The 15,250-nt window shown below is 45.1% G+C and overlaps 2 protein-coding genes across 5 annotated transcripts in view; one reads left to right on the top strand and one right to left on the bottom strand.

Moving 5' to 3' along the window:
* The window catches only part of LOC147641819 (uncharacterized), an 80,597-nt gene that overhangs the window by 30,373 nt on the left and 34,974 nt on the right, over positions 1 to 15,250 (bottom strand). For all 4 annotated transcript variants that reach the window (XR_015266169.1, XM_086799953.1, XM_086799973.1 and 1 more), the window contains exon 16: positions 4,959 to 5,060. Coding sequence is in view for 3 of the 4 variants with exons in the window: in XM_086799953.1 (XP_086656079.1) it covers positions 4,959 to 5,060 (102 nt within the window). In the remaining variant the exon portion in view is untranslated. The remainder of the gene's footprint in view (positions 1 to 4,958; positions 5,061 to 15,250) is intronic.
* Positions 11,566 to 12,150, top strand: LOC147641820 (uncharacterized). Its single transcript, XM_086798227.1, has 2 exons — positions 11,566 to 11,832; positions 12,055 to 12,150. Exons 1-2 carry the CDS (start codon positions 11,581 to 11,583, stop codon positions 12,148 to 12,150), a joined length of 348 nt encoding a protein of 115 aa, XP_086654353.1. The 5' UTR covers positions 11,566 to 11,580.

Here is a 15,250-nt window from a genome sequence, read left to right as displayed (position 1 = left end):
CTGCCCTAATGATGGCTACTCTCTTTCTCTCACTCTTGAAGACTGCCCATGAAGAATACCGACTGTTGGGGACTGTTTTGGAGGCTTCCATCGCGAAGAAATACTGAAGGCAAGGGTATTTAATCATTTATTATGATTTCTAGCCATTGTACTTGTTGCACCAGCATTTGTACTTGTTGTACCTGCTATACCAGCCATCTTACCAGCTGTACCAGCCACCGTACCGGCTGTACCAGCCACCGTACCGGCTGTACCAGCCACTGTATCTGCTGTACTAGTCATTGTACCAGCTGTACCAGCTTCTGTACTTGTTGTACCTGCTGTACCGGCCACCATACCAGCTGTACCAGCCACTGTACTGGCTGTACCAGCCATTGTACCTGCTGTACCAGCTGAATGGAGAGTTGTACTTGCTGTACCCTTTCTATTGCATGAAGATCCGTCGTTTTTGGGGAAGAATCAGTACCCACACGGAGGTATATGGATTATATTGTTGGCTCGGCATTTCTACAGCCTATGTTCCGGCTTGGTTGCCTCATGTTGGGCTGTGTTATGGCATTTGTATATGGATAATCCGGCATCTCCCGTGGGGAGAGTAAGGCCCTCAAAGCTTGTACATGATATTATTCTCCTTGGGTAATAAAATACTCCAAGGGGGGGAGGTCGGCCCATTCCGGCCTCTATGCGGTGTCACACGTGCAAGCTCCATTTTCAGCATTTGTGGATGTTTTGTCCAACTTTATGTTTTATGCAAAGTGGTGATGGATATGTGTTAAGGCTGTGGCTATGTTTAAGTGTTTTAACATGCATTGATGGTATCAACAAGTGTGTAAAAGGCCCTAGTCCCCCGGACACCCGCCGCGAGTTATAGATAGATTTACGTACTGGCTATCACCAGATACGTATTCATGAAAGGCATGTCGAAAGAACCGCCTTTCGGACTAGGTATGGCCATTATGCATTTCTCGTATTACCTTTTAACCAATGCTCCAGCCACTTTCCAGTTCACCTCACGATTGTCTTAACTATTTTAAGACAGAATCGACTATATGCTAAATTAAGTAAATGTGAGTTTTTCATGACAGACATCATTTACTTGGGACACAAAATCTGAGCATTGACTATGACCGAGTTCAGAAGTTTCTGGACTGGCCTATACCGCGAACAGTGAAACAACTTCGTTCTTTTCTCGGTTTTGTTGTTTTTCTTCGGAAATCTGTGCGGGAGTACTCTCAGCTCACACTACCGATAACCAACTTGTTGAAAGCTCATGGATGTAAGTCCAATCAGCCTATCACTTGGAATAACGATCAGGATATGGCCTTCAGACTTTTGAAAGATAAAGTCAAAGAAGCACCTATCTTAGCATTACCCGATCCTAGTCGACCTTATGTTCTTGAAACTGATGCCAGTGACTATGCCATCGGGGCTGCTTTATTTCAAGATGGTTGACCTGTTGCTTTTGAAAGTAAAAAGCTAGACGACACTCAATCTCGTTGGCCAACCCTTGAGAAGGAGCTTTATGCTGTGATTCACGCTCTCAAGGTTTGGAGACATTATTTATCTGGCTCCAAGTTTGTGGTATTGAACTGATCATCAGTCAATCAAGTATGTATGTGATGCAGATGATTTGAGAGGAAGGAAAGCTCGATGGGCTGAATTAATGCAAGATTTTGATTTTGAGATTCGTTATAGAGAAGGGTCCATGAATAGTGTTGCAAAGGTGCTTAGTCGAATTAGAGAGGTGAATACTTTGTCGTTCACCGAGATTTCTACTGATTTATTTCAGTCATTGAGAGGGCTTTGCAAGATTGATAGTTATTTTGGTCCATTTTGGCAGAAGATCCAGGACGGGAGCTCATTGATTGACCAAGACTCGATGACTGAGCAGCCTACCATTCAGGCTGCAGGAGAACAGTGGATGATTTGGAATGGTTTACTATTCCGTAATGACAAAATTTATGTACCACAGATTCCGGACATTAGGTCCAAGATTCTTAAGGAGTGTCACGACACCCCTTCTGCTGGACACCCTAGGATACACAGGACATTATCGTTAGTGAAACACACTTTTTATTGGCCAAAGATGAAAGGGTATGTAGAAGATTATGTTCTCAAGTGTCAAGTTTCTCAAGCAAATAAAGCTGAACGCTTTAGACAGACTGGGTTGTTGCATCCTTTGCAAATCCCAGGTAATAAATGGGAAAGTATTTCCATGGATTTTATTACCAGATTGCCAAGAACACATCAAGGCCACGATTCTATTTGGGTTGTGGTAGATCGCTTGACAAAACTGGCTAGATTTTTACCAACCCGGAAGACCATTACAGCTACGCAATTAGCAAGGCAGTTTATCGAGCAATTGTTTAGACTGTACGGATTACCGCGGGACATAGTCAGTGATAGGGACTCTAAGTTTACGAGTGATTTTTGGAAACTTGTTTTTGAGAAGTTGGAAACTTTTTTGAATTTGAGTTCCTCAGATCATCCTCAATCTGATGGCCAGACTGAAAGAGTGAATCAAATTTTGGAGGATATGCTTCGAGCATATGTATCCAAAAGGCAGAGTTCATGGGAGGACTATCTTGCTATGTTAGAATTTGCATATAACATTACTAAGCATACGAGTACAGGTTTTAGTCCTTTCATGCTTATGTATGGTTTTCGACCTAGATCACCTGTTACAGTTGGATTCTCAGGACTTCAGCACGATACAGCACGTAATTTTTTGCAAAATATGCAAGAAAGGTTACAAGTTGCGAAGGAATCTATTAGAAGTGCTCAAGACCGAGACAGATTTTATTCTAATAGACATCGTTCACCCAGAGAGTTCTCTGAAGGCACGGTGGTGTATTTGCGAGTTCCGAAAGATTCTGAGACTTTACGGACAAGACGATCTCCGAAATTATCCCCTAGATACTGTGGACCATTTCATATTACACGACGGATTGGTTCAGTCGCATATGAATTGGATTTGCCTTCTCATGTGAAAGTTCATCCTGTATTTTATGTCAGTAGACTTAAGGAAGTACTGGGTGGAACAGACCGGTTAGTTACTCCTCAAGAAATCATGGATGTCGAAAACATGACATTTATTCCACACGAACCGGAAAAGATCCTTGGATTTCGTGAAAGATGATTGCGTAATACACTTCTCACGGAATACAAGATCAAGTGGAAGGATCGTGTTGAGGAGGACGCTACATGGGAGACATTGACTACTCTTCAGAGAGATTACCGTGGCTTTTTAGTGAGCTCTTAGAGAAAGGAGAGTATGTCATGCGCACAGTGTGTATCTACCGTGTGCTACACGCACACAAGACTAGCTTCAAGGTAGGGGAAGCTTGGAGCTAAGCAGGCTGATTGGCGAGCTGAGTTAGGGATAGACTAACGGGCAGGCACCCAAGTATGGACGGACAGGCACCCAAGTGTGGACGCCTGATGACCGGCCAAGAGCCTATAAAAGGGTGGCCAAGGTTAGTCATTAGTGATATAGAGTCTCGCGTGTCTTTGTGAGAGCTTTATGGTTAGGAACCTGGATCTAGTGCAGACGTGCACCTGCTTCATGCAGCCGAGGCCGGCAGCAATCTCGAGGCCCGCAAGGGTAGCTTCGTGTTGGTATGGGACGTCACGAGGTAGAGATTGGTCGGTACGTCCATCCAGTTAGCCCAGCTCGTGGCTCGGTGGGGACAGCCAAGACTTGTGGGCTTGCCCACGGCTGTCAAGGTTGGGAGGTGAGTCAGGCCTGCACCCCCGTCATGTTTGTTTGGTTTGTTTGCAGGTTTTGAGTCTTGTACCAAGAGCGTTCTACAAGGAGACCCTATGGGGATTTGACAAAGATGTACAGACTCTTCACCTTTATGTACCATTTAATACAAGAAAACTTGACACCAAGTGTAACCGATCGAGGACCCCAAACAATAGACAACCACTTCAAATATACCAACAGAGTATGAAACATAGTGGAAGAACCATAAACAATATAACGACACTGAACTGAGCCAAAACGGCCGGCCCCCCATAGGAACTTCTTTATTAACAATAGAAGCTTTTACAAGAACCCAAGGTGCGGGTGCAGACTTGAACTGGATTTTCCACAAAGCATCCACAAGACAGCCTCGAAAACTGTCTCACAACACCCTTGTAGACGACCAGCTGTAGACAGTTGTTTTAGGATAAGTCGCTTTTATGATTAAATTCCCATGTTGCTCATGCTCTGTAGCCATCTTTCAGGCCAATCTGTGCCAGTGAATGCTTTAGCTTTCTTCTATGGAAAATCCTCGTTCTCACCTTGGTTCTGCTCTGTGTATGGGCTTGCTTCAAAGCACTGATCAAGACTGGTGAAGGGACCAAATGGTGACACCAACTCTCTCTCTCTTCTTCTCTCTCCTCTGTCATAATCATGTAAACTTTCTCATGAAAGACTTGTTCATGGTTGTCCATGGTGAGAACAAGAGAGAAGAAAAAACTAAACAATAGACAAGAATATAAAGGAGGATTGGGGAGGCTATTCACAAGGCAAGAAAGGCTTGAGGCTAGAATTGAAAATGGTCAATAGAGGGAAGGGATCAGCTGCAAAAGAAGACGTCGATGGCCAGCAAGAAGAGGAGACGAGAGCCAACAGGTACAGGAAGGCAACGGCCAGCAGGAGGAGTCGGCCCTCTGAGAAGCAAGTGAAGGCGACGGCTCTAACTCCAGTAGGTGCAAGCGATGGCAAACAGCTCATTGAACACAAAATACAAGCAATGGCAGACATCTCATTGAAGACGGAAAGTAGAGGTGCCGACACAATCGTACACACACACCACACACCAACTCTCTCTCGAATGTACACACACACACGCGCGCGCGCGCGCGTCATAGTTCACTTCTCAAAATCTTGAAGTTTGCAAGGAAGAGAGGCAAGAGAACGATAAAATGTTTTTTTATCTGTATAAAAAAGGAGAAATTTACAATACCTGTAATGCTTTCACTGCACTTCGTCGTGTTTTAGCATCCTCTTCTGCGAAGTATCGGGCATCCTCTGTAAGTCTTTGCTCGTTCTCCATTCGCACCATCACCTAAAGAAAATTAAGGCCAAAATCATGCTCCTCAGATCATGATTTCATGTGGGTATGTTACTACACTTGCATTACATACATGTGTGTATGTGTGTGCGTACATACATACATACAAATGGTTTCAAATATGTATACACACACACACACACACACTCTCTCTCTCTCTCTCTCTCTCTTTTTTTTTTGGTAAAACCAGTTGAAATTGCATTATATCATAAATGTACAAAGGGGTTTGACATAAAGAGGATGTCTAAACCCTAGAACTTAAAAACAGTAGTAAAAAAGTTCTATGCAAGAGACATGAAGATCACCCTCGTGACAGGCATCATACAAAGACTGCCTCAGTGAGGATCTAAAGGACTCAGGAGGTTATTTGCATCTTCGCTTTCCAGGACAGAGATTTGGGAAATTCTTTTGGCTATTTGGCAGATTTTTACATTCCCTGTCAGAGTTTTCCTTGTTCCTCTCTTTGGTTCGATATTGGGCACTATGGATTATATGGATGCAACATAATTATGCTTTCTTGGGTCAGCCACTGTCACACACACACACACACACATGCATACATTTACACACATATACATACATAGTACTCAGTACATTTAGGGTCCTCTCGTTCATAAATGCATTTACACACATATACATACATAGTAATCAGTGCATTTAGGGTCCTCTCGTTCATAAATAGATTTTTGGGTCTCAGTGCATTACTACTATATGGAGTGATATCACCCATAGTCTCATGGCTACTTGGGCTCGTGTTCAGGGGTCCTCTCGTTCCGCGCAAGCAAAGCGCCTTGTATCTATGCAGGAGTGGGACATGGCATTTTCTTTTCCTCGAGTCCCACAGGTCTCTCATGGCATCATGATGCTCCTCAGTGGTTAAAATCACCTTACATATTGAGGTGATTCTATTCTATTCCGGCTTATAGCCGTGATTGTTGTATGTTTTTTTCATACTTAGAAGTCTCTTTCTCAAAAAAAAAAAAAAACATACACACATATACATACATGTATATGTTTTGTGTGTCCATACACACGTGTATATATATTGTATGTAAATATGTATGTGCATATCCGTGTATATGTATGTACATTTGTATATGTGTACTTTATATATACACAAATATATGTTTATATGTGTATTTAACAGTATACACACACACATGCATGTGTGTGCGTGTGTGTGTGTTGTGGAGAGGGGGAGGAGTGTAAATGTGTAATTTATAAATAAATACATACACATAATATATGTATACATGCGTATATAACACACACACACACACTTGTCTATATAGTCTATATACACACATATATATTTTTATTTATTTATTTATTTATTTATTTATGTGTGTCTATATAGTATACACACACACACACACACACACACACACATAATATATACATATATAGCACACACATGCACACATATACATATAGATATATAGATATACATGTGTGTGTGTGTGAGAGAGAGAGAGCACGCGCATGCACACATATACATATATATATAGATATATAGATATACGTGTGTGTGTGTGTGTGTGTGTGTGTGTGTGTGTGTAGAGATATGCATGTGTACACACACACACACACACACACACACACACACACACACACACACACAAATATATATGTATATACCTAGATGAATCTAGGAACATGTCAAAATTCACCTTATAAGAAAGGGCAATTTATAACCTCATGGTGGTCATCCACAAGACAATAAACCATCAACTCCATCATGCATAGTATGGACTGGATACTATGACATCCCCACTAACGTCATCAGTGCCCAATAGTGGGTGTAGAACTTGGTATCAATATATACAACAAAAAGGTAGTTGATAGGGCATATGCACCACTAAAGATAGAAAGAATTGACACAATATCAACTCACTGCAACTTGGACGAAAACTTCACAATGTGCAATTTGCATGTCCGCTAATACAGCATAAAGATATACCTACATGAATCCAGGAACATGCCCAAATTCACCTTATAAGAAAGTGCAATTTATAACCTCATGGTAGTCATCCACAAGACAATAAACCATCAATTGAGAGAGAGAGAGAGAGAGAGAGAGAGAGAGAGAGAAATTTATATTAACATGTACAAAAGGCCAAAATGACCTACGAGACCAAAAGAATTACATCATGTCCATGGAATCATGGATACTAAAATGAAATGAAAGAAAATAACAAAGCTAAAATGCTACAGCTGATCCATGTACAAAAAGCATAAGCTTGCATATCATCCTAAGATATCCCACATGGCACTCAGAGTGGTAAGGTTGAGCCGGCGTGAGGGAGTCTTGTGATGGTGTAAAATGATGGCCATGATCCTCCCATGGTGACGCAGGTATGGACGTCGAGGTCATCGACCTCTACATAGCTCAGTGGCTCTGTCCAGTGTCACTCCTCTCAGTCTGGCTCCTACATCAGCCTGGGATCCACGTAGGCGGGTCTACCCTCGAAGCTCGAATCTACATAGAGAAAGAAGCAAGCAAGAAACTTGTACTGACGTCTACAAAAGGCCAAAATGACCTATGAGACCAAAAGGTTACATCGTATCCATGAACTGCATCATCATGGGCACTAAAAATAAAAATCAAAGAAAGTAACAAGAGCTGAAATGTCAAATCTAATCCCAAAACAAAAAGTGTCCAGCTCACATATCACCCTAAATGTCCAGCATAGGACATTCAACATGGCACCCAATGTAGTAAAGCTAGGCCGTCGGGAGAAAGTCCTGTGGTTGTCACCATTTGGTCCCTTTCAGTCTTGACCAATGTTTCATACACCGGTCAGAGCCAAGGTGTGAACCGGAATTTTCCACAAAAGCAGGGAAGTCAGAGACATCCTAGATAAGCCTTCACACAAGTTCTACAACAAGCCTTGGCTTTACACAAGCGTCTTCCATCCTAGGACATGAGTTTACAGGATTTCTACTCACTTATGGTTTATAAGGATACTTGTTCACACTTATTTATAAGTGGATGGACATATGGGGATTTGGACAAGGAGCATATACATGAGATGGACCTGAATTAATTCAAGTGGGTGCCTAGCTTTGCATGGATCTTGCAGGCTTTTATATATATAGCGACTGTTTTTAACTCCCAAAAGAGGAGTTTTATGGTATTTATGGAGGGGCTACCACTTTTAGCGATGGAAAAAGCAAGAATACGCCTGAAATAAAGGAGGCTGACACTATGAAAAAGGAGGGGAAGAGATGCGCATCCAGACAGAAACGAGAGCAGTGCTATTCTCTGAATTGGCTGGACGTACAGGACCTTCAGCAGCAGCCGCTTTCTCTCTCTACAGGGCAACCTACTCTGTTTCTCCCTCCTGAGGGACTGGTCGTACAGCAGCAGATCCTCTTGATCTGGCAGTACAACAGGTACAGTTGCAGTCAGCTCCTTCCTCCTCTTGTGCTGATCACACTGTGGACAGCAGGCCAGCCAACTCACCTTCTCTCTCTTGAGCTGGTACAGGCTGTACAGCAGATACAACAGCATGGACAGCCACCTTCTCATAGTCACAGGGAATGGGCATTTTTAGACTCGGGGATGTTGGGTATGGCAGTTTCTTCCCATTCCCATTCCCGTCCCATGTCACTCTATAGTCACAGGGAATGGCCATTCTCAATCTTCTCCGTCCCCGTTCCCCGTCTCCATTCCACGTCCCATGTGACTATGCACCTTCTCCCTCTTCTGGGCGACTGGCGGGCAGCAGTAGAGGGTTATCAGTGGGAGTCTACACACAGGGGGACCACACGGCAGAGCACATCGAGAGGATCTGGAGGTATAGCGGTAATCTTCAGGCGAGAGCTACATGAGTGCCTACGGGTGGTAGCACGTGACCGGGGGGCTAGATACATGTGGATCAGACTGCAGCTCTCGGCAGAGAGGGTATTATACATTGCTCTATGCTACTTCTCTCCTAGAGGATCGAGATATGCCATGACAGCAGAGGAGGAGAGTAGAGAGGAGGAGGAGGACACAGGGCCATTGGGAGAGGCACCATATGCAGCCCTTTCAGATGAGATCATACACTACTCCAACCTGGGGGAAGTCCTCCTTATGGGGGACTTCAATGCATGGACACATAGCCGACAGTGCGACATTTATGATTTCGAGCACCCCAAGGTGATGCACACACTAGAGGTGGAGGACACGGGAGCTTGCACGGTGTCAGAGTACATGGGGGCGGATAACACCAGATATGGTCATCACCTACTTGAGTTGGGAGCCTGACATCATCTCGTTATTTATAACGGGATGATGCAGTGGCAGGATTCAGGAGCATTGACATGCTTTCCACAGTCAGGGGGAGGTAGCACAGTGGACTACATCATGGGGTCCATGGAGACCACACAGGCAGTGACATCTTTCACCATCCCCCTCTGTCCTATCGATGCGGATCACACGTACCTCTTGTTGTCACTGGCGAGATCCACACCAGCACCCACACAGCCCACACAAGCGCATACCACTTTCTACTTCACCCATGACCTGGCAAACATATATGAGCATCGTGTATATGACGGGCTACTCTAGATGGATCCCTGTCACCCCTAGACACTCACCGCTCAGATGTCATCTCTACTACATACGGCTGCCACCCGCAGCCTCCCCCATGATACACACATTGCACACACAGATAGATCTGGGAGCATGCCCCAGAATCGGTGATATGATGATGAGTGCAGAGAGCTATACAGACACCTCCGTGCCCAAAGAGCACTGGGGATCATTACACAGACAAGCGAGCCGACAGATACAGACCCTCAAACGCCGTAGGAGGTGTGCATATGAGGAGGCACAGTAATGGGATATGTACCACCTTCTCATGAGCAGAGATACAGCCACTGCATGGCGCAGGATGAGAGAGCCTCACCCTCGTACCCCGATTGAGGATCCACACACATGGCACACATATGCAAAGAGCCTCTACCATATCCCTCAACAACCGCCCATACCACAGCCACAGGAACCCCGCCCTACCACCACCTCTACTTTCTTTACCGCCTCGATAGTAGAGAGAGCTATCCGCCGGTTACAACACGGGAGATCGGCTGACCACCCAGGTATACAGAGTGAGCATCTTATTTATGCAGCTGACACACTCGCACCCTTTGTTGCTCACCTCTTTAATAGGGCACTAGTGGAGGGCCTACCAGCTGAGTGGACTATGCACACTATCGTGCCTCTCCACAAAACGGGAGACATGCTAGACCCCAACAACTACAGGACTATCATGATTGGTCATACATTGGCCAAACTTTATGGCGCAGTGCTCGAGGCAGAGTTGAGCTCATATGCAGGGGAGGAGGGACTGCGAGCACCAGGGCAAGCTGGATTCCGACGAGCTTTCTCCACTATTGACCATATATTCACTCTGAGATGTCTAATTGATCAAGCTAGAGCGTGGGAGAGGAGATTATACTACTGCTTTGTGGATTTCCGCAAAGCATTTGACACAGTGCCACGGGAGAGACTCTTCCAGCGCCTCCAATCATTGGGGATCCCATCAGAGATGGTCTGGGGCATCTATGCTTTATATGAGCAGGTCCTCGGGCGCATACGATGCCCTAGGGGGCTATCTGATGTTATTGCTAGCACCATAGGTGTGAAGCAAGGATGCCCACTGTCTCCTACACTATTTGGGCTATACAATGATGAGGTGGCTAACTTCAACGTTCACGGTGGTGGGGATGGGGTAGACATCTCAGGTACCACAGCCCACATTATGCTATATGCAGATGATATTATTTTGGTCTCTGTGTCGCAGATGGGACTACAGCATCATCTCCATGCACTCGATGACTTCTGCACACAGAGGGGACTTATAGTGAACCTTGGGAAAACCAAGGTCATGATTTTCAACCAGGAAGATTTACTATGGCACAGGTAGCCAGGGATAGACTCACACGAGGGTATGCAGCTCTAGCCATGCTAGAGAGAGAATGTCACCAGGCACACTTCCAGAAGCCCCGCACGAAGGGGTGGTTGTTTGACACACTAGTCACCCCTGCTTTGCTGTATGCTGCAGCAGTATGGACACCTGGGCTCGCCACCTCCACATGGTCTCCGATAGAGAGGCCTCAGATTCTCATGCTCTCACGGATGATCCGCAGCAAACCCTGTGTCCCACATGACATCGTCCGAGCGGAGTTTGCTGCACCTCCTATGCTAGTAGAGGCCCTCTTCCAGACGATCTGCTTCATACAGAGGATCAGAGATATGCCATCAGATCGACTCTCACATAGAGATTTTGAGGCATCCAGGCAGCTCACAGAGTGGAGATAGGAGATCATGGTATTCACAGATGATATAGTGGCTCACTTAGCATGGTCTCAGCATAGATCACCTGCCACCTTTCCAGTATGATATACATGCACCACACATCCAGCTCTCTCACAGGGAGAGGAACAGAGTCCTTCCACAGGATTTATGGCAGCGATACACTCAGGAGACTTGGATTACACCCCGTCAAGTCAGCCTCTACCGCCAAAGATGCTATACTACAGAGATCAGTTTATGTGTATCTCAGCGGATGGATTCATTCAGCGACCCGGGTATATGGATGTGTACATGCCTCACAGTGCCCGAGTGGCGATTGGCCAGCTCAGAGTGTCATCACACCAGCTTGAGATTGAGGCAGGTAGGGCAGCACGGATCCCCAGAGCAGAGAGGATATGCAGACTATGCCAAGAGGAGGTTGAGAGTGAGGAGTATTATCTATGCAGATGCAGAGCATATAGTGTCATTAGAGAGAGATACACCACCATCTTCAGTGGCCATCCCTCACTCCGCCAGATCATGGAGTGCGCAGACAAGCGCAGATTTGGCCAATTCTTGCTATAGACAGCGCGCCACAGAGAGACAGTGCTACCGACTCATACCACAGGGAGAGGTGGGCGACAGCTCCAACTTACAGATTTCTTCCAGAGATCTATCCCGGTGCCTACCCTGACACAGGAGGGGGTTACACTTCAGCGCGCTACGGACCTCCGAGCCAGACGGAGACCGAGAGCACCAGGCTACCGACTACAACAGAGGGAGATCATAGAGATACGGGCTTGACATCACAACCATATCCAGGAGCGCCTGGCTTACTTACACTCACACCCGGAGATCATGCTCCGAGGGATTTTTGCCTCGCCATCGCCTATGCATCACATATTACACCCCTATTATGGTACTGGTTGGAGCTAGACAGATCTGCATTGCATTATTGTATACCCTACGCATATAGGTTGCATACTGAGCCTCTAGCAGTAGTGCTCCATCCATCACAACCCCCCACTAGCTTAGTACTTTCATAGTTTATTTCATGTTCATTTTGTCCTTTTTTTCTGGACATCCAGAGGACATTGACAATTGTACATTGATTTGTCTCATAGGTCGTCGGCCTCTAGTAGACGTTAATCTATCTCTCTCTCTCTCGAGCTTGGGTGGTCGAGATCGTGCAATTGAGCTTGGGTGGTCGAGATCGTGCAATTGAGCTTGGGTGGTCCAGACGCCCACGACTACGGAGGAGGGCATCCCAGCATAGACGGAGGTTGCAGCGGCGGATTCGGATTATTCTTGCGAGACATGCAGGACACCCAGTCAGGGTGCTGACCACAGAGGATATTGAGGAGATCCGCCAGCATCCGATGCGGCACATATTATGAGATGGAGGCACCTCCATAGTGTACCCCCCCGTCCCACATGATATTGTATCCCCTCACTGTACTCCACTCACCTCCATAGCGTACCCCCCTCCTCACTATATTCACACCCTATAAGGGTTTCTGTTTACCTTCCAGTTCCAGTTTCATTTTCTAGGTGCCAGTAGTATCATCTTTATTTTTCATTTTCTGGTTTTTTATCCAGACATTGTATCAGATCCACCATGATGTAACTTTTTGGTCTCATAGGTCATTATGGCCTTTTGAAGACGTTAATATAACATTTCATTTCATTTCTCTCTCTCTCTCTCTCTCTCTCTCTCTCTCTCTCTCTCAAGTTCAGACCGTAGAATGGTACAGTGGTCGGGCAGATTCTTCTCTCCCCCTTTTTTTTTGGCTCACGTTGTCCAGTGGTACAGCAGCTAGGCCATTTCTTCGCTCTTCACCACTCCCTTCTGGGCATTGGTTCAGGGGCTGTGTTAGAAGGAATCAGGGACTGTTTTTGGAGAAACCTGGTACAATTTGAGAGCCTTTTGAGGGCTATTTTGGCATAGAATTCGGTGTTGGGTTTGACACCGCACCGGACTGTTGATTCGTATTGGTTCTTGGAGTGGTTTGTGCTTTGATTCCTAGGCAAGTGTTTGATGAGGAAGCTTGTGGAAAATCCGGTGGAGTATTGCACCCGCACCTTGGTTTGAATGTAACCTGTTTGTTGGAATAAAGCAGTGCCTAGGGGGGGCCTGCCGTTCCGGCTCAGTGTTGTGTTCCCTTTAAGCATTGTTTATGGTTGTTTCCGCTGTGTTTCCATATCTTAGTTTGGCATCTGAAGTGTCTGTATATGGTTCCGGGTTCCCGTCCGGTTTCATTGGTATCACAGCCCGACCTTTCTCGCAGACCCGGCTTGACAGCAACTCTTGGAAAGGAAAAGATCTTGCTGGAATCCGGGTTCGATACCTTCCCTATCATGGATAGGTCAGCTTTGCTGGTTAATAATCCAGACAAGCTTCTTGAGCAGATGACTACTATATTTCATAAGACTCTTGACAAACAACAACAGTCCTTTTGTGAGGAATTGGATAAACTGTCGAAGCGATTGGCAAACAAAGAAGCCTTATTGACACTCTATAGAAGGGACCCTTATGTTAATAGGCTTCTCCAGGGCACAGTGGCTCGAGATCGAGGTGTTATGGACATCTTTGGGGATCTTGCTTAAGTATATGCAAAAACCCCAGAGATCTAGCTTACAGATATCTTTGGGAGAATGGGGATATCCAGGTTAATTTTGCTAACCAACATATCATTCCAGATCCTCCTCTACAGTACGAGAATCAACAACCAGAGGGTTTGGACCAAAATCTTGCTACGAAAAGAAGAGAGCTAGATCTTCTTCGATGACTCCTCCGGATAGGCACAAGGATTTGGAGAGGACTCTTGATCTTCCTCCGGGCTTTGAGGAAGTCCTTCGAAAGAAAACAAAACCAAAGTGCAGAGTTAAAAACGGTGTTGGGTTTTAGCTTGATCAAATTCTTGGTCCCCAAAGTTTACAGGAAACCGAAAAGCCATTACCGTTTTCCCCTACTTGTGGATATTGTGGCCTCCGTGACCATGAGTCACATCACTGCGCAAAATTGATAATTTTGAGTGATTCAGAGCAGGAGTATGAAGCCGAGTCGCAGCAGCTCTCAGATCTTCTATTATCGAGGATTTTTCTTCGTGTGTAACTTTTTGTACGTGAGGATAGTTTTTGGCATAGCCTAAACTATACTTTTTAGGATCCTCCGATGATCATGCTTCCTTTTTGGTTAAGTACTACCTTATTTGTAAGTTGTACTTTTTGGTTCAAGCAATATATGTATATACTTAGAATTTTTCCATTTTTTAGCAAACTCACCCTCACATGAAAGTGCAAGGAGCAAGTGTGTTCTTCTGACTATGTTTCAGGAAAGCAAAGATTTTTCGTGTTGTAGACAACAACGTCTTCAATTTTCTGGAATGGATCTCTACTTTTCTTGTACTATGGCCGCAGCGCCTATAACTAATTGCTGATTCTAGAAAAAGCTTTTCCTATGGTTTTGATAAGTAGTTTATGGTTTTTGTCTTGTGTATTGGAAGCTCCTAGCAATATGGGATGCTAGAACTGTTGCCTACACAAGGATCTCATATGGGAAGAATTCTGGTGGCATGGGACACTAGAATATGTCATGGATTCACTGACTCTAGTCTACGAGCTATTTTGAAGCCAACAAGGCAGGTACTCTACACTCGTATGGTTGGTCGAAGATATGCAAAGCTATCCTGGACAACAGAGTGCCGGTTGAGCTTCCCTAGCATGTTTGAACATGTACTTGTTTTGGTGGCTTTGCGGAGAAGGATTTCTCACATCGATCATGCCATGACACATTCCTTTTTCATGTATGTGGATGGATTCTCGAAAGGACTCCGGTGTGAGCGCACTGACATGTCAATAGGAGTTTATATCTTTTGCATGTATGTGGATGGATCCCCAAGAA

Source organism: Cibotium barometz, chromosome 1 (assembly GCF_041138505.1).
Source record: "Cibotium barometz isolate CiBa-2024 chromosome 1, ASM4113850v1, whole genome shotgun sequence".
Classification (NCBI taxonomy): domain Eukaryota; kingdom Viridiplantae; phylum Streptophyta; class Polypodiopsida; order Cyatheales; family Cibotiaceae; genus Cibotium; species Cibotium barometz.
Note: the sequence above shows the minus strand (reverse complement) of the source record. Positions and strands in the feature narration are given on the sequence as shown.